The following is a 25129-nucleotide window of genomic DNA, read 5'->3' as shown; positions in this document are numbered from 1 at the left end:
AGAAATTAATGAACAAATTTTGTAACAACAATTTACAATGAATAACGAATAAAAAGAAATAAAAAAGAGCAGAAAAGTTGATCATCTATATTGGCTAGTATTGATGGTTCTTTATCTATAGTAAAAAATCGCCTTTACTTGGTTCGAGTCAGGTACATGTTTTATGGGATTAAAAGGACAGCTATTTCATTTCTACTTAGTCCAATAATTCAATAAATCCTTCAATAGACCCCGTAAAAAACCATGAACTGCAGTTATTGACCTGGTAGCCTCTTTGTATAATTATTCTCTTGAGACAGAAATTTAAGAAAACGTTTAGTCCACAATGTTCCACAGATAAACAAGATGGCGCAGAATGACCGGGGACTCGTTTGAGGGACGGGGGTGGACGGGAGAGGACCGGCTACATCGTATTGCCTGGCCCTGAACACGGCCTCTATTTTTAGCGCTGTGTCACCGTTCGCTATATGTCTGAACCCTGTTCATGTAAGTGAAATCCTGCATGGTTGGTGGGGAAAGAAACAATGCGTTAAGCATGAAAAATTGCAAAATGCTGTAGTTGATTGGATTGGTCACCGACAGCTCATTAAAACAATTGGGAGAGTGTATTTGTGGACGTTGCTTGAATATGTACAGTGTAGTAATGAGAAGACAACAAAAGCTTTTCAATATAACTCTCTCTTTAATAAAATATTCTTATTTTTTCAACACGCAGAGAATATTAAAATTTGACTCTTAAAATTATTGTTCATCAACTTTCCCGGCTACAAAAAAGTAACTGTGAATTTGGTAATCAGAATGGCGCATTTGTTATGGCACTAAATATTTTAAAATTAAAATCACGTTCTACTGTCTAGGTAACAGTACGTGGTCGTCATGATGTCATTGGCATGCGATAAGTACTGTCCTACAATATGACGCAAGTTATGTAAGTAGCGGTATAATCATTAAAATACTTTTACATCTGTTTTTCAATATTTTCTGTTGTTTAAAAAATGAGTTCAATCATCAGATTCGCAAGAATTGTTAAGTTTGTTAAGAAAAAAAGTCAGTTTGATACATTGGGTGATTGTGATTTATATACATTATAACACATTTATTACGATCATTTAGAACTTACATTTTTTTGTTAACAAATATGTATAACAGTACAGTTTGTAAAGCCAACAATGTTCACTTTCAATTATTTGTCAATGAGCAATGTATCTTTGAGTTTCTTTTCCCGCCTACACTGCTACCTCATTTGTATGTCAGCTGGTGATATTGGCTGTTGGCACTCTGTAACCTGCTGCTACCCACGCGGGCGTCGCTCTATGAGGACTCAACCCACGACATAACGCAATCCGGTTACTTTTTGTGCAATCGATATATATTTGCCAATGTGATTGCACTGTATATTTGGAACATCAAAAGTGTGTAAGGTTTTGTTTAAATTTTTACATCGATAATTCAAATAATAGTTCTGATTGACCACCAGTATTCTTTAAAACTCATTTCGTAGCCTTAAAATATGTGTAGGCTAAACAGAAATGAAAATCATTAAAAATATTAATTTGCCTTTGAATTTAACGCGGCGAAGTAATCAACAAGTTTCCTTTTTTATAAAAACACCTACGTTTATTCTGATTCATAGTCAATTCAAGTCACTCGCTATTTTCAAAGGCAATGGCGAATAAAATAATTCCGGTTGTTTGCATTTTCCAGATTCATCCAATCACAGCACAGCGGCTTGCCTTGATATTTGAATGTGTTTCTTTTTAAATGTCACATAATAGTGTCATACGGACCAATGACTGTATCGATGTATTACAACATACGGAGAAAGTTTTAACTCGTCTGGCGAAATCACTCCCACAAGCGCTGTGCCAAATCTTCGAAAAAGTAACCCTCACTTATATGGTATCTTAAATCGCGAGAGCAGTAAAAGTTGTTTTTGCTCGCTTATACATTTGAGAAGGACAAGTTTAATACTTTTCATTGAAGACAATTATATAATTTACTATACTTTTGTTTTGAAAGTGAATGACAAAAAGTATGAGTAATATGATATTTATATGACCTTTCCTTGATTAGGCGACGTGTTTTAGCACGAATAGATAATCAAATAATTTTAAAATTGGTTGATGACTTCACACTATGCATATATTTAATGAAGTGTTTTAATGAAATACTGGTAGTATATATAAATATGTTTTTGTATTTTGAAACCTTACTATTATTTATTGTGTATGTAATGTCTCTCTTATCTAATAGGAAAAGAAACCTAAAGTATCGATATAAATTGCTTATTTCGGATTTTTTCCTTTATTTGAATGAAACCTGTTATGTTTTACTATTTTACTTTACCTTACTATGTAATTGTAATGTTATAATTTAAATAAAAATGTCCTCTCCACACATACCCCATACATATAAAAAAGAGGCTTTCTTGTATTTATTTTTACTTTTAGATAAAAATATACAAACAGAAAAAATATGTATGCATAAAACCGAATTTTAAGGTACCTAACGCATACAAGTAATTAATTTCTAGTTAAAATATGAACACTATGTTTTAATGCCAATAATTCGATATTAAGTATAAGAAAATTGTACAATTAATTACATCCATCGCAATATGAGAATTAATGTTGTTAAGCGTTTGCATGCTTTGCATTATCTTGTTATTTGATATAACGTATATTATATGTGCTTCAACCTTGCACGGCGACGGCCCCTGATTATGGTGGCAAGCCGACCGTGACACTGGTGTGGGTCATGATAATGACGTCTTCATCCGGGCTTAGGAATTTATTGCAACCTATTCTTATGATATTTTATAACTAAGAACATCGAATGTTGACAAATTTACAAAAGATACTATACTATAGACATTAATGGAGAAGCATTGATAATATATTTGAATGAGTTCATAAATATAGTAAACAACAGTCATATATATCTTTTTGCTACGTAATTATGTACAAGTTTTACCTGCTTAAAGCACTTATTTATATCAACAACGCGACGATTAACAGGTTTAATTTATGCCGTCTATGTTTGAATATATTTATATTTCAAAAGACAAAAAGCTAACTTAGCTTTATATATTTCAGTAATTTTTATATTGGTATTTATATTTTACAACATTTTTTTTATTGAAAATCAACAAAAATGATAGTAAATTCTATAGTGTTAATTAGATTTTTATTAACTCGATAAAAAGTATAAAATTACCCCGAGTTTCATTAGAGTTTATTTAAGAAGCAAAAGCATAGGACTTAAATATTTTTAGTCATATAATCATATAAATTAGGATATGTAATAAATAGTTAGGTAAAATGATACAGCTTTTTTTTTAGTTTTTTAATTATATCGTAAAAATCAAGCTCAGGGATAATAATCTGTAATTTTTTCAACAAACAAATAACAAATTACTTTGGATATGGACGTATTTTAATTTGGAATGAAGCTACTATTCTAGTATCTTGTTGGTTATTCTCGGTAGAACCTGCATTCCGAACAAACAGTTGATTAAAAAACTTGATTATTCCAAAAATTCTTCATAAATTCACTTGTGCAAAAGCAAGTTTTAGAGTTCAAGACAATAATCTGCTATTACCATTATATCTTAAGATGCTGTGTTGTGGAATTCTCGCTGGTTATCTTGGAATTTTTGCTTCAGAATAATCTTAATCTAATTTTAGCAATGTAAATTACCAACGTTTAGCTAAATTTCTTATATTCATATTTATGTTTTATATCTTATCATTTATATTTTTATATTTATTAAGAACTGTGTTTCTTAACATTTCCATTTTAAATTAACGAATAATTAAATTAATGAATTTTCTGTAAAATGCTAAATATTTCGTTTGTGAAGAATGTCAATATTTTAAGATTACAGCGTATTACTACTTAACCTCGATTTCAGAATATTGCCATACAGCATTGTACAATATTACGCAACCAGTGTCCTGGAAACATGATGTATGCGAGCTTGAATTTTATTTAACACATAGCAAATATTGTTTTGTTTAACATTTGGTACGAGTACTTACACAGTTCTGTGAGATTGCCCTCCAAGCGTTAGCACCGTGACCGTTAGCCGGTCACCGCTACTCCTAGTACCGAGCAACCTTAGTACAAATGACATCCGTTCAGCCTCTAGAATATACGAATATTTTATATAACTCAATATCATATAACATTCAAGAACGAATTCCTCGTGACGAGTTAAAATATGCTCTAATTAGTATACATTCATCACATATCTCTCATGAATTTTAAATATTATAGCGGTAATTGAGAAACTCACAATGGGGCTGTAGATTTGGCATTTGTGTCACTTTCTTTGAAAGAAGATACATATAATATGTTGGATATCTAGTTTACTATGAAGACTACAGAGTAGAGTGTAGACTCAATATAATTTAACTATATCTAATACATAAAAAAACACATTTTAAATCGAGCGCAGGAGGCGCAATAAAGAAAGAGTAGTTGTGTATTAACTATTTATATATTAACAATAATTAATATAAATGTATAATGAAATTTCGTTTATTTATAAATGCACATACATGCAACGAACATATCATGCTCATATACCAATTACCATCATATCATATTTTTATTGATTTTCTTATAAGTATATTTAGGCACTAGATCAATTAATTAAATAGTTATTCAAAATTCTATAATTAAAAATCAAGTTCAATATGTTATGATTATTTTTATTGTCCTATTTACTTGGAATCCACAAGGCGCTTAGTTGTTAATAAAACAAGTGCGTTTATTTAATATTTAAGCCGCACTGCCCGTGAATTGTTTCATGAATAATATGGGTCGCGCGCGTTGATGTCTTCGGTATGGGATAATTTAATTGAATTTTTTATAAATGTCTTTTACATTTTTGCATTGTACATTATATAATACATACAAAAAGACTTGAATTTTACTACAGTTATTAGTTCTTCCTAAATATCACTATTGAATATTTTCTATACAACGTTGTTACTGATTTTTGCTATAAAATAAAATCTTTATGTAGTCAACACATATAAATTAATGATATTAATAAGAGTATGATGTATGTTTAATCCAAGCATGTTTATAAAAAATGAATTACTTCGGTTATCATAAAACAATTAACAATATTTTCGTGGTCATTATTAATATGGCAATAAGGTAAATCCTTATAAAATTTTCCATTAAAATATTTCTACTGTTACTATGCTTTTATTATAATACGACAACTTGCTTTTCAGGGATTTCTCTCTTTTTGGTAACAGAGATATGCTCAGTTTAATACAAAGTAAACAAAATAAGTTTCGAACTTGACTCCTTAAATATTGAATAATACACAACAGCAGGTTATTTGAGTAATAATGGATGCCTTCTATCGAGTTTTGGGGAAAGAGCGAAAGATTGGGCTTTAAAAAAAATATATAAATCGTCGACCGGTCGTCCGGTTTGGTTATCATCGAGCAGTTTCTTGCAGTTTTTTTATCTGATGAAGAATCCGGCTACGTAAAGCTTTGCCGACGCGCTTGCGCCTTGCAAGAGGGTGGAGGCTGTGCGAGGCAGCGGGGAGCGGGGCGCGGGTGTGCGGGGAGAGGCGCGGGGCGCGGTGCGTGCGCGCCACAGCCTGCACCACACACACAGTCTCACTACGACCAGCGCGCCGTTCGTGCACGCTAACTTACGTGCGTCGCTACTACATTCCGTTTGTGTATCCGTTCAAATCCGCTCCAAAGGAGTTTAGGTGAAGTGTGGTGATGGTGTGTTTTTAGTTATACAATAGGATTGTGTATATCTACAAAATACCCGTAAGAGGTTTGTGGACTCATCACAGAGAATTTGGTGTTCACCTAGCGAGGGAAGGTGATCGCATATTCCGGAAGGAATGAGCCCCGTAAACCACTGCTTCCATACTCACCGATGATCTCAAGGTTGGTACTAAACTCAACGTACCGTGGCGTAACTTCTCACGGTCCCACAATTGCCCGCATTCTCCTTTCTGTTCTTATTACAATAACATTTCTTAAGTACCTATTTACGCTCAAGCAAACGTTCGTTATACTGTTATTCCATCATAAATATTTATAACTGTGGCTCACTAACTCTTAAAACAACCTCGAAAATTCATATTGGTTTTTTCATGCTTGGCCTCTTTGTTTTAAAATAAATTAAAAGTTTTTCATTATACTTTAAAGTAAACACTTCATATTTTTATAAAAATTATTTCTCATAGGCATTTTGTTGAATATAGGGTGTAGGTGCGATACACTATTAGAGCTCCGTAATTTACATTAGAAAGTCCACGGTAGTACTCTATGCTGACATGAGGTTAAATATCAAGAGTTATTGAAAGTATTAACTCTTGTTACATATTACAAACCAGGGCGGTTTCACTAGGTGGCGCTCTCTTCTGCTTATGTAAGCTGGACCTGAACGAGCTCCTTCATCTCCATATAAAGGCGAGCGATTTCCTTAACGGATCCAACGGTGATCGTGATTAATTAACATGATGTAATCAGATTACATTTTTTAACGTTTAAGACAAAAATACATCAGAGCGTATTCTACTGACGTTACAATTAAATAAGACTGATTCTAATTGGATGTCATGATTATTCAGGTACCAATAAAAAAACTGAGATCTTGCAAATCACGTCACAGTTTGTGGGCAAAAATACAATATTAAAATGTGTTCTGGTAATCATTTAAATCTCTAAATATCCCTACATTATATTATAAATGCGACAGAAATTCTATCTGTCTGTCTCTTCTTCACGACTTAATCACAGAACCGACTTAGATGAAATTAGGTACAGAGATGGTTTTGTACAGTTTATATCCTCAAAGGACACAAACTGTCTCGGTTATCATCCCAGAAATCCCATGCGAACTGGAACTTTGCTGGGAAAACCTCGGGATTGTCAGTATTTTCCTTTGATTATGCGCGCAAAGCCACGGTCGGAAAGTATGTATTTTTGGGTAAATATATACATACAGATAGATATTACACCGTTTATAACACCGTTTACAGATGTAATACCTATTTTTCAGTAGGTGTCCTATAATATTGAAAATAATACATACATGGCGATCCCTGTTCTATACCATATAATCAATCAATCGAATTGAATCTAGTTATAATTTTAACTTTTATTTTACCATTGCAACGGTAAGTTGAAAGAAATTTAATTTATTTTTGTTGATTAAAAAACTTTTCTACGTGTTAAGAAAAAAAAATCTAATTTATATACGACTAAGAGCTTAAAAAGGGCCTTTACATTCAGATCGTTCTTAGATGACCCAGTTCAAACCTAATAAATAATGCCACAAATAAATATGGTAACGGTTATCAACTACATTTTCTCAGTGTTGAGTAAAAATATGTTTTAAAATATTAAATTTTATTATAAAATACGAAAAAACTTCCTTTTTACCGCTCTAACGTATTTATTTAAGTTCACTTAGCTAATTTTTTTAGCGTATTTAAATAGAAATTAAAATGATATACTTAGTATGGTTTCATTTTATTAACATCCCTTATACTTATTGTTAATTTACAAGGTTCGAATACTAAATGCTCTTACAAAATACGTAATACGAAATATGCACCTCCTGTCCCTGTTATACGAGTTATTCGATCCTTAAAAAAGAGATTTGTGTTTATGGGTTCATCTCATGTACTTGATCTCCGCTCTTCTGTCCATCTTACGCTATGCATGCCTGTTCACTTTTCCAAATTTTATGATACGTACATCTTCTACGTAAGAATGTAGAAGTCACTCCCCACCGCAATAAAGCAAGCTCAACTCAACTCACTTAATAGCTTTAAAACTTTCATTTAAAACATTATCTTTCTTAATCGTTATTCTGTCTCTATTCTAATTTTATTTTCCTCTCTCTTTAAATTTTTGCATCTCTTCTACAAGTTTTTCTGTTTATTATTTTTTATTTGTAATTGCACACATTAACTCTTTTATTACATTGATATATGTTAATTTCATGTGTATGTTGTACATAATATACACTTTTCAAAATTATCACTTTCTTATATTCTAAAGTTGCATGCAATAAAGAGTTTTTTAATAAATATTAATTAAGATAACTTACATCTATAATGATGTTGTATTTATTTGAAAAAGGAACAAGACTTCACGTATGTTAATTATTTTTTATTTTCTTGAGTAGGGACACATATCATATTAAGCAGAAATTTTTGCATCTGAAATAATTTTTGTAAGCAAATAAATAACACTTCGTGGTCAAGTAGTTGAGGTAAATTCAATTTTCGAGTTTGAAGATGAGCATAATTGATTTGCAATGGTACAAGGTCCATTAAAATTTTGAAATGGTTATTGGATGGTCCATGTTTATTGAGCGGGCTTCGTTTTGAGGTTGCTTAATATCCGCCTAATATTTTTTCTTCTGTTTAAGTTCACAGTTCATCTCAAATTTAATCTCACTGAGGTTCCATAATTTGACATTTTGTATAATAAAATAAGATTATCGCTCACAGTCGATGCAATAATATATTAGCCTCATTCGGACGCATCACCTAAATAAACCAGTGACACCGTTGCAAGGATTGATGTTTAAGACCATCTCTCTGGAAACAATTATTCGTATAAAAATTATATATATACAGATAATAAAAGAGAAATTGAAAAAACTCACTTGTTACTATAAATTAAAACACCTAATCATGTTAAATTAATTATTAGTTATAAGACTTATAACAAGTATTATCCAGCCTTTATCATTGTAAAATTTCTTACTTTGGGTTATTGCAAGCCATTCTTCCTACTAATATTATAAATGCGAAAGTTTGTAAGGATGTGTGTGTGTTTGTTGCCCTTTCACGCAAAAGCTACTGAACTGATTGCAATGAAATTTGGTACGTAGATAGCTGGACAACTGGAATAACATATAGGCAAATTTTATCTCGATATTCCTACGGGATACGGACTTACGCGCGTGAAACCGCGGGGCGCAGCTAGTTCTCTATAATTGTTATAGTAATATTACCGTTCTTAGTGAATCACGTGCATACTAATTGTTAAAAAGAAATTATTTACTTTCACGCTGAAAATTTACTATCGCTTATACAATTACGGACAGTTTATTCGAGCGAAAAATCTACGCTTCAGGTTGTTTATTTTATATTACAAGTGTATCGTTTATAGCACATGCCGTGGAGTTTTAATGACACAAATGCTGGTGCACCTGTCAATGACTGCAGGCATTCGACCGGCGACACCCGTTATGTCATTCTACACCATGCTAATAATAATAAATGATGCGTTCTCACGCTTAGGCCGACAACCATTAGTTTCTATGTTCTCTTCATGAAATAAGTATTATTTATTTATTATTATTCGGATAAACAATCATAAAGTATCATAAACGAATGTTATATTTGTTGTAATTTTAACATTTTTCGTTAACAATCTGAAGTAACGAAACCTAAATTAAAATTTGGTCCACTGTAAGTGATTGAACCCTACAAAATATACACCTGTTTAAAGTAGGTTGCCATATAATTATTTACTCAGGCAATATGCGGAAAATAATTCCTCAACAATGAAAATAGATAGCTACTAAAAAATTAATTCGTTTCGTTATTATCAATCAGAAAATAACTTGAATTTTGTTTGAATAGAAAAAAAGCAGAAATCGCATTTTGCACACAACATTGGATTTGTAGCTTAAATAATATTCTACAAATTAAAAATACCTTTAATTCTAAAAGGCATATTTAATCAAACTCATGTCGCGTAGTATTTTCATGGGTTATGAATATGTAAAATAATGAAACTGTAATATATGAGTCTCATAAAATATTCTACTCGTGAATCGTGATATGTTCGCGACGTCGCCGCCGTCACCGGAAAAGTGAGCAATAGGAATCACTCTTCCTCCTTTAATAAACGAGTTATTACCATTGTCTAGATCAAACACGCAGTCGGTAAACCGTATTGGTTGAATCAAAGAATTGGCACTTCTATTGGATTTCATCATTTTGCTATGGAAAGTAGGAAAATGTTATTAAAACAATCCGTCTGATGAGACAAGATCCTACCCCATATCAGTTAAAGAGATTTTAATCGGTAATATCTTCAGCAGTGTTTTGTGTATTAGAGCGTTACATACTTTGAGTATTTTTCGATTTGTTCCGTGCTTGATTTTTGATGCGGGATGTCAGTAAAACAACAGTACTATAACAGCTCTAGAAATGCGTGTGCCGCTAGATAAAATATCACACTAATGTTGAAATACGTTACACATATTCAACATGATTTAACAGAGGTTATCACTTTTGATGCTAGGATATCACTGTTATAAAATCAACAACAAAATTTTATAAGAACTGGTGGATTTTTTGAAACAAAACTAGTATTTAAATATAATGAATACTAGTTCTGATGACTGAGCCAACACCTTTATAAATTACAAAATTTGCATTTGTAAAAAGGTCATCGATTTTAACATGTTTATATAAGCTTCATTCTCTATGTTTGTCTGTAACCGACCTCTGTAGTTGATTTTGATCCACTTTCAATGGACAGTATTATTTCAAACGTTGCTCACTTATCAAGGATCTTGCATTATATAATTTATAATTACTGATTACCAGTTCATTGATTTCTGGTGGAAATAGGTATACATGGGACAAGATGTTACCTCATATCAGTTGAAGAGATTTTAATCGGTAATTTTTCCAATTTGATTTACATTTTCTATTAAAACCCACAAGCTGTAACGAAACTAAACCTGTGACTAAACGGATATAAAGGAAAATCTAGGAAATTCTAGTTTTTGCTAATACGTTATTCGTTAATCATATATTCTATACGAGTATTAAGTATAATTTCAATGTTAATCTTAATCGACAAATTGTCGTCGTATTGCCCGCGTGGTAAAAAAAATTATAATAGAACAAACGCTCATCTCCATGGAAGCAGAATTTATTAAAATTCTTTCTTAGCGTTTCTTATATATTTCATACCAAATTTCAGTCCAATCGGTCAAGTTGCTATGTATATTTTAAGATTACATTAACACTTTTTGTATAAAGTAGTATATATGTATAACGTATATATGTATGAAATTAATAGCAGATATTAAACAACGGTGATACATAATAATTTTGATGGGATAAGCGACTGCGAAACAGTTTTAATATGTCATTTACATTTATTTATTTTGACGTTTTTTAAAGTAGATCGTTTTTTTCGCATCTAACAATTTTTTTAACATATGATTATTTGGAGAGGATTTTAACAAATACAATTCAGATTCTTAAAATAATTTTAATTTTAGAAAACGCTTTTAAAAACAACAAAGGTTTTCAAAAATGTTTCTAATTTCGTAGAGTGGGTGTATGTGCATATTTTGCTGATTATGTACAATTTTTATAATAGCTCTTTGGAATAGCAATTGTCACTAATATCATAAATTATAATGGTATGATTTTAATATGCATCAAGGAACATTTATTATTGTAATATAGGCCACGTGTTAGCATTACAATTTGTATTAGGTTTTTTTTAATTTAGAAGACCACTGAGTCTATAAAGGCTCGGTAGTAAATACATAAGCGATATATTTTATGTCTTGTGTAGGTGAGGTGTAGTTTCTCTAAGTCTGTCTTAATGCTCACCTACCTATAAGAATATGTATATATACATATCAGGAATATATTACCATCCCTACTACTCAACCTAAATCAAAAGCATTAGGGTTGAATCAATCTTTTTTTTATATACCGATTTATCCGTATTTTCAACTATATTTTTGTATAAATTACAAGCAAAGAATTGTTTCTCAAGAGAGAGAAACTAGTATGTACCTATAGTGCTATTGTTTGCAGCCCACTTTCCGTACAAACGGTTTGCTAGCGAATTACTTGAGACGTGAAAGTGAATGGCGCAAGCAAGCTCATACGCAGACGGACGTTTTACAGACGCATTTTACACTTCATTTGTTAAATATTTGCAAATACGGGTGTCCTCATTTATTGTCTTTGAACTTATACTTACTTATATACATATCTTTACTATACTTCTATCTTATACTTGATAGAAGTACAATACGGACAGGGCCGCCTAGTCCTACCTATGCTTTTTAATACAAATGTCCACTATATTTTGCGTATTTTTTGTATACAAATTACAATTTGATGTGTTTTACATTTGTCTAAGATTAAATGATACACTAGTTTAAGTATTTTCCCCATAAATATATAACTAAATAGGCGCTTGTGCTAGTGGCTAGAGGATAACAACGGATTAAAAATTATTGGTTCCGTACCATTCCCTTGAGCGTGTGTAAGTGTTGCACATTGAACTTAATGTATTGTTCTTATTCTCTCGAACCAATAGCTGAAGAAATATTTATTTAAGCTTTACATTTCTGAGTTTCATTTATTGTACATAATGGGGATTATATTTATTTCATATGGGATTTTAAATATTCAACAAAAGATATCTTTGCTTTTAAAAGTATTGTAATACATGCATGCATGAGTAGGTTATGTTATGTATTTTATTTATATATGAATAATATAATGTTTAGATTATATGTATAAGTATCTAAGCAAAGAACGCTAATTATTTATTACTAGCGGTACACCTTGGCTTCGCCCCTTGTACGAATATAGCTTTTAGCACTCAGGGATAATTAAACGAAAAAGTATATATACGAGTATGATTTGTACCAAACATGACCGTTAATTAAATGTAGTTTTAAAAATTCTAAATAAGACAGCAGATGTAACTTAAATATGCTTCTTAAAAAGAGACCCAATTTTCAGTCCTTGCTTCAATAATATCCGTCCAATAAAGTATACAGTCACAATAATATAAAAATGTAAAGTCGGGAAATTAAGAAATATTTTTGAAGTGGTTGTAAAATACAATTTTCGACAAAAAAGTTTCATCCAAGGATGGATAAATCAGCCCTATATCGAATTGGAAAATAACTAGAAAACAAAATCTACTGAATATCCTATCAGATGTAATTAGTGGCATTGTCTGTTGTATGAACGGTGAAGTTTTAAGGTAATAATAATATTTAACAAAATACATAAATCGCTTGTCACGACTAGCTTTAAGATGTCAAGGTTTGACATACAGTAGACGATGTAGGTAAATAGGTAATAAATTAATTATTCATTCGTGGTTTTATTTAAAAGTTTTATTTTAATACGTTATGTCATGGCTATGAAGGTATGTGTACATAATATAAAATATTTTAAGTTAGATTTTAATTTTTAAAACACTCGTGGTTAATTTTTATTCTTCTTAAGGAAGTTTATTAGAAAGGACAAATGTATGTGTTTGAGTTTTGAATATGCCGTTCATAATAAACATTAATATTTATTATAACTGTTTAGTTTTTTCCAGGAAACCAACTAACAAAACAGGGTATACCCAAAATAAAATCAAATAATCATATTACTAAAAATAAAAAATAACATGCTTTAACGGTAAAGTCACCTTAATCGTCTCAGTTGCCTCTCTGCAGTTGCTTGTCTTAAACGTATAACAATTATTTTATCCCGGCGATCATAATCATGATAATAAGATAAACTCGTATCGACGGAATTATTGTATTATCATCACCAATCGCGAAGATAAACGTACAAAGTTTGAATTAATAAATATGTTATTTTAAAATCCGTTATGAAGTTTTTTAGGTACTACTTGGTTTCATGCGATAGTTTTTTTGAGTATATTTCTTTTTTAATTAATCCTTCCATACCGAGTGACGTGAAACAAAAAAAGGCCAACAATTCTACACGAAAATCAGTGTTGTTATTGTGACTATAAACCATTTCTTTTAGGCAACCGTAATAATCATTATTGCTATGTAAAAATTTAGTAAGAATTAGATGGAAACAGAACTGAAATTAATCAAAAATATGTTATATATATTAGCATCAGTGTTTATCGTTTCCATTTAATAATAGATATTATAACTTTGCTCTTACAGTTACATGACCTCGCAAATTAACCTCCACCTTTGCTTACGTTAAAAAAATACTGTTACTTGCGAGTTGCATATTGTTTAATTTTTTTAAATATTTGTATTAATTTCCTATAGCTTTCAACATCCGGAATACTTCCCACTTCTAAATAATGTTTTATACGATTCATACCAAGTACAGCGTTTTACCATATAATGCATAACTATTGTAAATTACTATAAATCATGGGAAGGTAATAGTAGTTCGTTTGATTTTATATAAATCATAATTAGCAGTAGGTTTTCCGAAACACCACTAGGTATCAGTATAAGAAATTATATGGTTATTAAAATTAATATGATATATCTTGGTTTGTTTCAGAGAAAATGTACATAGAAACCTTGCCGCTTGTGGTTTGGACGATAATCGTCACAACGACCAATGTAAGTCAATTATGATATACGTTTTCATGAAAACTACAGTTGAACAGTTAGAATCAACCAGTATTCATTTTGAAGAGACATTTTTTTTTAATTAAAAATGAATAATTTTAGGTTGAAATGTTAAGTTTTGTTTCGCCCTTGTAGGATAAGAAGGACAAATGCATTGCACATATGATATAATCCTCCTAATCCTAAAAAGTTTGTAAGGATGTGTGTGCATTTGTTGCCCTTTCACGCAAAAACTAGTGAACCGATTGCAATAAAATTTGGTACGTAGACAGCTGGACAACTGGAATAACATGTAGGCAACTTTTTATCCCGATATTCTTACGGAATATGGACTTACGCGGGTGAAACCGCGGGGCGTTTCTAGTATATAAATATATACAAGGAAGACCGTGATGATCCTTTTGTGCTCTGCCGAAAACAATTTTATTGTTGGTTTCTATAGGGGATAGTCACGCTGGCTTGTGGTGTAAAAGGATAAAATTTTACCATTTACGAAAACAAGTAGTTAAAAACTCTATGTCATGAATAACAATTAATTTAACAAAACAAACAAAATAAAACAGCCCTAGCAATGTTATTTTTCAATCTTATTTTATTTTCCAATGCAGGTAGCGACGCAAAGCCAATATGGAATAGGTTTAGGAATAAAAAGAGAAGTATTTTTCTTAAATTTAGAAGACGGTTACTTTGGCTGTCAAGTTAACGAATCTACTCAAATATTGCAATTATATGAATTATCCAAATTATGCGACGGTGTGCCAGATTGTTATAAGGCATCCGATGAATTAAGAACAGAATTAAAATGCTCAGGTATGTATTGATAAGATATTATTTTTACTTGTAGTATAATTTTTAAACATAATTTTCTTCTTTCCACATTGATAATTACAACTAAAAGATCATCACAAAAGGTAAATTTGATTGATTTTTATTTGGATTTAAAGCTCAATATAGAGTCATTATTTCTAAAATCACTCTCTCTGACCATATTTTTCATTGTTCAATACTTTATTTAGATGATTGTACCAAAGAAGACGGTGCGCGTTGTATAAATGGAGCTTGCCTAAGCGGAGTTTGCTATTGTAACGACGGGTTTGGTGGCTGTAATTGTCAAGAACCCGGTAAGTAAATACAAACTACCTAATACGCATGTTTTGTTTGCTCAACATGACTAGAATTTCATTATAACTAAGGAAAAAAAAAAACGATTGCATCGTTTGATACATACGTTTGTTGTGCTTGTTTACTGAAATATTGTAAAGGGCCTGATTATGAGTAAAATAATGCGTAGTTTCAATAATTCATATTTAAAAAAATACTGAGACGGCATGATATAAAAATTTTCTCATACTTTCAGATGTAAACGAATGCAAAGATAGACCATGCGATGTGTTTGCTCACTGTACAAACACTGTAGGCAGCTTTCAGTGCTCGTGTTTCCCAGGTTATGTAGGCGATGGCTTCACTTGTAAAGGTAATATAATAATAGTAATGAAGAGTCTCTCTGATTGAATGATTAAATCGCGTTTAAAATCCTTTAAAAGTCTTGAATTACTTAAGGTCAGAAATATAATTTGAAATGCTACATATAAAATTATCATAATTTTTCTAAACAAATTTTTAGATTTCATTTAATTTCATAACATATTTCTCAATTCTCACGTAAAATTCTACTAGTAATATTAAAACGCGAAAACGTTTGTAAGAATGTATGGATGTTTGTTACTCTTTCACGCAAAAACCTAATACCCGATTTTGATGATATTTAGCAGTATTGTACCTTATTTACCTACATAGTACTGTACTTTACATGCTTTTGCGCGCGAGTTCATCTGTGGGCGCGCAGTATAGCTAGCATAATAATAAGATTAATTAAAAATTTGTAGATATCAATGAATGTGAAGATCCAGCTATAGCATCTAGGTGTGTGGAAAATGCAGAATGTTGCAATCTTCCTGCCCATTTTATTTGCAAATGTAACCGAGGTTTCGAGGGCGACGGCGAAGAAGAATGTCGAGGTATTATCTATTTAAAGTATATTTGTTCTATTTATTGGTTTTTTATATTATATAATACGTCCTACTAAGCAGTAAAGTTATTGTTATTTTTTGACACTATAACTTTTTAAATATTTGTTATTTCTCTAATTGTACTTTTATATGTATACCTCTGAAAACCGAGCGCTGTGTGAGCATAACTCCTTCACAGATGGAGATGGTTTCCCTTTTTGAAGGGCGCTCTACCGTGAAAATCTCGTTTTTCTTTTATATATTTATTTTTCTCCCGCTTCTATTTTGCTTCTCTGTATAAGTTTGTCCTTGAAATAAACTTTCCTTCTTTCCAATAAAGTAAGAAATAGAAAATACCTAACCAAAATATAAATAATATCCTAACCAAAATTTATTACAATTTTTTTTTAGATATTGATGAGTGCAGAAGACCTGGTGCCTGCGGTGCGAATGCAGTATGCCAAAACTACCCTGGAAATTATACGTGCGCTTGTCAAGCGGGCTACACGGGAAATCCATTTGATGGAGTAAGTTATATGTTATATGTTATTCTATGAACCCATTTGCATAATTTAAAGTATATGAAAGATATGTTTTCAATGTGGAAAATATTATATTTATAAAAGCATTGCGGTAAGAACATCATGTTGTTGCCTATTAGTATGGGTTGATTTTATCTGAATGATGTTGTTTATACATTTGTAGTTCTGTAATACCAAATAAATTTGTTATTATTTTAATCTTTTCAGAAAGTCTATTTTTGTGTGGCTGTATGTATTTTGATTATTACAATAATATTATATGTCCTGTTCATCCAACAGTAGATTTTCCTTAGCCTGGGAAGGAACGTTATAAAAGGCATTACCATTGAAACGTTTATCTTTTTGCTTGTTTAATTTATTTTTACTCGAAGAACAAAAATTTTACAACTGGAAAAAATTATAAAATTAATTTTCTAACCTAGTGTGTAGACGTGGATGAATGTGCGAACAAAGACGCGTGCGGAGTGGGGGCGGTGTGTCGCAATCTAGTCGGTGGCTACGAATGCAGCTGCCCGCCAGGGCACGAGGGAGACCCGCGAGTCGCTTGCCAGGATCACGACGCGTGTGCACGGAACCCTTGCGGTCGAAGTGCCCTATGTGAAAATCGTTCCGGAAACTACCGCTGTCTATGCCCAGAAGGTTTCGAAGGCGATCCCAACGTCCAGTGTGTCGGTGAGTTTTGTGACACATAGCAATTCTAATCTATACGTTTTCTGTCTGGTTTTAACGCTTCTTAATCTTCGTTAAACGGCGTGTGAGAACGCTGATCACTACCGCATATGACGCGCGGTGGACTCACGCTTGTACTAACTTAACCCTAAACGTTTAAAAATAACACTCTTGTCGTTGATCTTTTAGGGATTTTCTACATATTATGTTTCAGAACTTCTGTTGCGGTACGATCTTTCGTCTTTGTCTTTATTTTTATAGGTCATATAAATTAGTTATCCTTTCTTCTTTAAGTTTAGATTTCATCTTCTTTACCGAGTTATTCTATCCTTCGAAAATCTGTGCTCCTGCCATTTCTTCTTCGTAGTGGCTGTCGTCGTTTCTTTTACGTACGTATCTTATAATATTTAAATTAAAATGAAACGGAATAATAAGATATGAGTTGTTTGTTAAACCAGACGTGGATGAGTGTAAAAGTAATGAAGCGGTATGTGGAGCACATGCTACTTGTACAAATACGTTGGGTAGCTACGTATGTACCTGCCTGCCAGACTACACTGGAGATGCTCGCGTGTCAGATGGCTGCCAAGACGTTGACGAATGCAAAATATTAGAACGCCCATGTGGATTACATGCGATATGTGAAAACACTTCTCCTGGATATAACTGTATTTGTCCTCAAGGATATAGAGCCAAAACAGATGCACAGGTTGCATGTGAACAGGTAAAAAACTCTTAAAATTTTTTTAAGTATTTATTTAACTATTGATATCAAATTGCTTATATTGTATTATATTGCAGATTGATGTAAATACTTTATGCAAATCTAATTTTGACTGTACAAATAATGCTGAATGTATAGAAGACCAATGTTACTGCAAAAATGGATTTGAGCCGAAAGGATCAATTTGTACAGATATCGACGAGTGTGGTGATGGATCAAAATGTGGAGAAAATTCAGTGTGTATTAACTCTGTTGGGAGCTTTTCATGCCAATGTGCAAGAGGATTCATTGGCTCTCCACCTCAATTGAAATGTCGTGCTCCATGTGATGATGTCAAATGTGGTGAACATTCCTATTGCAAGGTTGATGGAATTGACGTTTATTGCGTATGTGACGATGGCTGGAATTTTGATCCAAACGACATATCTGCTGGTTGTGTAGATGTCGATGAGTGTGATACTTCTATTGGAGTACCTTCTCATTGTGGTAATAATGCTGCCTGCTCAAACACTCTAGGAAGTTTTGTATGTCATTGTCCTGAAGGATTTACAGGAGATGCATTTAAAAATTGCTATGATATAGATGAATGTGAAACTGATGGAGCTTGTGGTTCTGGGGCAGAATGTATAAACCAAAAAGGGTCATATAACTGTGTCTGTCCTGAAGGAACAATAGCAGATCCTGATCCTCGCGTAAAATGTTCGGAAATTCTTACATGCAATAATAATGATGATTGTCCCGGAAATGCCCTGTGTGATGGAAACATGAAATGCGTCTGTCCAGAACCCAATGTTGGAAATGAATGTCGTCGTAAGTATTCAGAAAATGTTGTTATTTTAAAATATAATAAGTACATAATAAGGACTAATTGTTGATACATTTCCTTTACAGATCCATGTGAAGCTCTACATTGTGGAAGCAATTCAGAGTGCCTTTTAAATGAACAAACAGCGCAATGCACTTGTCGTAATGGATTTACAGGTGAACCATCATCCCCTAGTGGTTGTTTGGATATAAATGAATGTGAAACAAATCCATGTGCCAACGGCGCTGTTTGTAAGAATTTACCGGGACACTTTCAATGCGAATGTCCAAGTCAATTCAAGGGAGATCCATATACAGAAGGTTGTTTTGTAAGTAAGCAAACCAGTGAATGTAGTTCTACAAATCCATGTCCTCAGGGAGAACAATGCGTATTACATGACAATGAGAATGTTTGCATCTGTAGTCAAGGATTCACGCGCAATTTGGAAACTGGCATATGTGAGGATATTAATGAATGTACCCAGCATGGCCGAACACCTTGTGGGTTAAATGCTATATGTAAAAATTTACCCGGAAGCTATGAATGTAAATGTCCACCTGATTATAGCGGTAATCCATATAATTTGTGTGAATATTGTACTGATATCTCATGCCAATGTCAGCCACCATATAATATTGTAAATGGTAATTGTGTATTGTCTGGATGCACAAAAGATAAGAAATGTGGAAAAGGAGCTGAATGTATTATAATATCAGAAACTGTTAGTTACTGCGCTTGTCCTGCTGGATTTGTACAAACAGCTGCTGGAGCTTGTGAAGATATAAATGAGTGTACTTTAGATCAACCAGCTTGCGGGTTTGGTGCCGAGTGTGTTAATACAGTCGGCTCTTTCACATGTAAATGTCCGCCCGGATATGGAACAGATCCAGTTTCAGGACATTGTAGTTTGAATCAGAAAAGATGTATCAGCGATAGTGATTGTTTTGCCAATGAGAAATGTGTTCAACCTGGTAACTGTGTGTGCCCACCACCATTTTACCTAGATATAACCGATGGACAAAAATGTAAAAGTCCTTGTGAGAGGTTCATATGTGGTATAAATGCTAAATGTACTCCAAGTGATCCACCTAGATGTATGTGCATGTCTGGCTTTGAAGGAGACCCATATACAGGCTGCACGAATAGAAATGAGTGTCATAGCGCACCGTGTGCATATGGTGCAATTTGCAACGATGAGCAAGGTGGTTATAAATGTATTTGTCCACAATCTATGGTTGGAGATCCATACAAAACTGGATGTAAGTATATAATTAGCCAAAAGTTGTTCACATATAATTCATAAGATTAGGAACTAAGCTATTTATGTTATATATTATATTTTAAAATCAATATTTTTAGGTATCGCCCCGGACGAACCTTCACAAAAGTTACTTTGTTCTAAAGACAATCAGTGTCCAAATAATCAAGCTTGCCTTAATCGTACTTGCGTCTCACCTTGCGTAAGTGTATCATGTGGGCCAAATGCTTTTTGTGAAGTAGAAAATCATGCAGCTTGGTGCCGTTGTAACCCGGGCTATACGAAACCGGAAGGCGGAAAATGTATTTCAGGTAAATGTTTCATTTAATTAAAATAGTTATACTTATAAGTTCTTCAAATTGGTTTTCTTATTAATTATAATTTTTTAAGGATGCGATAACTACTCATGCGCATCCGGAGCACATTGCATAATATCTAAAACTGGCCCAACGTGTGTATGTCCGGAGGGCATGGTGGGAAACCCATTTCCCGGCGGGATTTGTAGAAGAGACTTATGCGGAGCTGGCATGCCTTGTGAAGAGCCCATGTCCTGTGTTGCGGGTAGATGTCGACAGCGTTGCGAAGATGTAGTTTGTGGCATAGGTGCAAGTTGCAACGAAGATACTGGTAGATGTATGTGTAATGCATTCTTTGTTGGAAATCCTGATTTACTGTGTATGCCACGTGAGTATAATGTTATCAAATTCAATCTAATAAAAAAAATTGTCTTGTATATTTCTTTTTCTATATTTGAATGTTTTTTTTAGCTGTTGCACCGCCCACTTGTGAGCCTGGATGTGTGAATAATGCACATTGTGTTTATGGTCAAATTAACGTTTGCAAATGTGATAAAGGTTACACTGGTAATCCATATAAGAAATGTCTTCCACGCAGACAGATTACTTGTGCTAAAGCTTCATGTGGAGCGAATGCAGTTTGTCAACAGACTCGGTCACACGTTGAATGTCTTTGCCCACCTGGATATGTTGGCAATCCAAATTTACAATGTATTGACATAGACGAATGTAACTCTAGGCCCTGTGGTGAAAATGCAATTTGTATCAATACGCCTGGAAGTTTTAGTTGTATCTGCAAAAGTCGATTCATCGGCAATCCATACGAGCTATGCACACAAGTATCTATTTCAAAATGTATTGACGGCACAGTTTGTACTTGTTCCCATAATAATACGTGTCCAGAAGGATATTTTTGTGAAAAATCAAAATGCGTTGACGCTTGTCGTTCTATGCTGTGTGGGCCAAAGGCAATCTGCTCAGAAGGAAAATGTGAATGTCTCCCGGGGTATGTTGGAGAACCTAATGATCTTCGAAAAGGTTGCAGCGTTGATAAAAATTGTTTAACTGATGGAGATTGCAGAGATACGGAAATATGTTTCCAAATAGGTAAAGATACAAGAAGATGTTTAGATGCTTGCAGTAAATTACAGTGTGGACCTAATTCTATTTGCGTCAGTTCTAACCATCACGCCAATTGTATATGTGCTGAGGGTTTTATTGGAAAGCCAAATGACGTTAAACTTGGTTGCCAGTTGCAACAACCTGAACCAAATGAGGTGGAATGTAATGTAGATAGTGATTGTGCAGAGCCACAAATTTGTGTATCAGTAGATGGATCAACTAAAAGGTGTCTCGATTTGTGTTCGACTATCATTTGTAGTCCTAACGAAATATGCAAAGTTGTAGATAATACTGCACGATGCGATTGCAAGGAGGGCTATTTATGGAATCCTTTAAGTTCAATTTGCGAACAACCGACAACATCAGACTGTAAGAGTAATTTAGATTGTGAAACTGATAAATCCTGTCAAAGAGATATACTAGGCGTACAAAAATGTTTGGATAATTGTAAAACTTTTACATGTCCTCAAAACTCAAAATGTGTAACAAAGGATCACAAAAGTCAATGCGAATGCTTAAAAGGTTTTGTTGGAAATCCGAATGACCGTGATGGGTGTGTACCTATAAATGAAAATCAGTGTTCAAATGATGCGCAGTGTAGAGAAAGCGAAATTTGTAGAAATATTGGCAACTTAAAAAAGTGTGTATCGTCTTGTAACCAAGTAGTTTGCGGACCCAATGCTTTATGCGTTACTAATAACCATGTAGCTCAATGTCAGTGTCCCGTTGGACCTTATACTGGAGATCCCAATGATTTGGAAACTGGTTGTAAATTAGTACCATGTGTATACAATTTAGATTGTATGCCACATCAATTATGCAATCGAATGACACATACATGTATTGACGTTTGTAGAGAGGATTCGTGTGGTGATAACGCAGTATGTATTCCTGAAAATCATAAATTTACATGTCGATGTCCAGTTGGGTACCAACCAGATCCAATCGCAGAAGTTAATTGTAAAAGAGTTGATGTATGCAAACCCAATCCTTGTCACCCAACTGCTTTATGTGAGCCCTCGGGTAGAACGTTTATTTGTAAATGTCCTAAAGGTTTAATAGGTGACCCGAAAGATGTAGGATGCAGAACACGCAGTGAATGTCTAAATGGGGATAATGACTGTCCCCCTGATACTGTTTGTGTCAGTGGCCAATGTACTAATCCATGTCAAAATGCTTGTGGAACTAATTCTTTGTGTAAAATTGTTAATAGAAAGGCTGTATGTCTATGTACCGAAGGCTATGAACTCATAAAAGGAATAAATGCATGTAAGAAACGGTTAGTCAAATGTGTCAGTGACAATGACTGTGCAGGCGATATTTGTCACAACGAACAATGTTTTACAGCTTGTAAAAATTCCACTCAATGTGATCACGGAGAAATTTGTACTAAAAATTTATGTACAAAACAATGTTCTAAACATACACAATGTAGTATTGGAGAAGCATGCATTGGAAGTCAATGCTTGTTAGGTTGCCGTACTAACGAAGACTGTCCTTCTGAAGAAGCCTGTGTAAATAACAAATGTACAAATCCTTGCATTGGTACAAAAATTTGCGGTCCTAATGCTATTTGTTCTAGAAATCAACATGAAACTGTATGTGAATGCCCTCTTGGATTCGAGGGAACGCCGACGGCACAACAAGGATGTGTTCGAAAAGCAAGCTCATGTTCAAAAACATTGGATTGTCCACCAGATCATATGTGCATTGCTCATTTATGCCAAGTGCCATGCCAAGTAAATTCTGATTGTGCAATTGGAGAAACTTGTTATGATAGCAAATGTCACACAGTTTGTCATTCTAGTAGCAATTGTTTACACGGTGAACATTGCAATTCTGGAATTTGTATTGCTGGCTGTAAAACTAATTCTGACTGCATGAATAATCAAATGTGCAAAGAAACAAAATGTCAATGTTTACCTGGCTTTGAAATGACACAGGACGAATGTATAAATATTAATGAATGCATAAAAAATCCATGTCACCCAACAGCACAATGTATAGATGCCATTGGATCTTTTAAATGTATTTGTCCCATTGGGGCAATAGGAGATCCGTACAAAACTGGATGTTTAATGCCAAATCAATGTAGGCGTGATAATCAGTGTGAAGAGTCACTTGTGTGTTTACGTGGAAAATGTACAAATCCCTGTGAAAAAGATGATCCATGTGGGACAAATGCCGTTTGTGTTGTTAAAAAACACAAAGTTACTTGTTCGTGTGAAAAAGGTCACATAGGAAACCCATTTGATAAAAAAGTTGGATGTTTCAGAGTTGAATGTGTTGACGATTCTGAATGTCCAAACGATAAGTTCTGTCGTCAGGATACAAATAAATGTTCTGGTAAGTTTATTTTTATTAAATTTTAGCTCCAGTTTACTTTTATTGTATTAGCTTAAATTTTCACTGACACAGTTTTAGCTCCTATAACGAAATGTTAAATATGCTTTTTTCGTATTTGATGCGTATATTTTAAATACTTTATTATCAAAATTTGTTTTAATCACGAGTTACATTGTTATTAATTAAAATAAAAGAAACACCAATTCAATATTTCAACGTCTTATTTATTCGTCTCTTACAGACCAATGCGATGAAGCAGTTTGTAAAGGCGGAAGTTGCAAAATTATAAACCATCGGACATCATGCATGTGTTCCCCCGGGTTCGAACTTATAAGTAATAGATGTGACGATATAAACGAGTGTCTACTACACCCATGCCCACTAAATTCAGCTTGTGAAAATACACCTGGATCATTTATTTGCAATTGTGTGAATGGAACAATACACGACATAAGTACCAATCATTGCAAACGTCCAGGGGACTGTTTTTCTGATGATGACTGTTCTGAAATAACAAAATGTTTAGAAAATCAATGTGTAAATCCCTGTGATAAATCTCCTTGTGCTGCAAATACAGATTGCTATGTGTCAAAGCATGAACCGGTTTGCGAATGTCAATCAGGAAGTCATGGTGATCCTTACAAAGGATGCGTTAAATTTGAATGTATAAAAGATTCAGATTGTCCATCCGATGAAGCTTGTGTCAATAATAAATGCAGAAATTCATGTAACATTCCACGCGCGTGTGGAAGGAATGCAAATTGTGTATCTAGGGATCATATTGGACATTGTTACTGTGCTTCTGGATTTACTGGTGATCCTGTATTAGGATGTGTACCAGTTCAATATTGTAATGACGACAGTAGATGTTCTTCAGGAACAAAATGTATCGACAATTTATGTCTTGGTGAGTATTTATTAAGATAACTGTGGTTATACA

At 33.2% G+C, this 25129-nt stretch overlaps 2 protein-coding genes and 1 long non-coding RNA gene across 4 annotated transcripts in view; 2 read left to right on the top strand and 1 right to left on the bottom strand.

Annotated features, from left to right (window-relative positions):
* Positions 1–25129, bottom strand: part of LOC119835341 (dehydrogenase/reductase SDR family protein 7-like) — a 42157-nt gene that overhangs the window by 3910 nt on the left and 13118 nt on the right. The window lies entirely within an intron of this gene.
* On the top strand, positions 391–1987 carry LOC119835345. 2 transcript variants are annotated; one of them, XR_005288038.1, is made up of 3 exons: positions 391–486; positions 858–928; positions 1705–1987. It is a non-coding gene; the product is annotated as an uncharacterized LOC119835345 (long non-coding RNA). The 2 variants fall into 2 exon arrangements; XR_005288039.1 differs by lacking the exon at positions 1705–1987 and adding an exon at positions 1255–1338.
* On the top strand, positions 5645–25116 carry LOC119834805 (fibrillin-1-like). The gene is made up of 15 exons (XM_038359315.1): positions 5645–5933; positions 14348–14409; positions 15027–15228; positions 15435–15539; positions 15776–15892; positions 16305–16436; positions 16839–16954; positions 17392–17641; positions 18097–18362; positions 18440–19172; positions 19254–20426; positions 20527–20736; positions 20816–21109; positions 21193–24189; positions 24431–25116. The coding sequence occupies exons 2-15, from the start codon at positions 14353–14355 to the stop codon at positions 25114–25116; spliced, it is 7338 nt and encodes a 2445-aa protein (XP_038215243.1). The 5' UTR covers positions 5645–5933; positions 14348–14352.

Source organism: Zerene cesonia, chromosome 20 (assembly GCF_012273895.1).
Source record: "Zerene cesonia ecotype Mississippi chromosome 20, Zerene_cesonia_1.1, whole genome shotgun sequence".
NCBI lineage: Eukaryota > Metazoa > Arthropoda > Insecta > Lepidoptera > Pieridae > Zerene > Zerene cesonia.
Note: the sequence above shows the minus strand (reverse complement) of the source record. Positions and strands in the feature narration are given on the sequence as shown.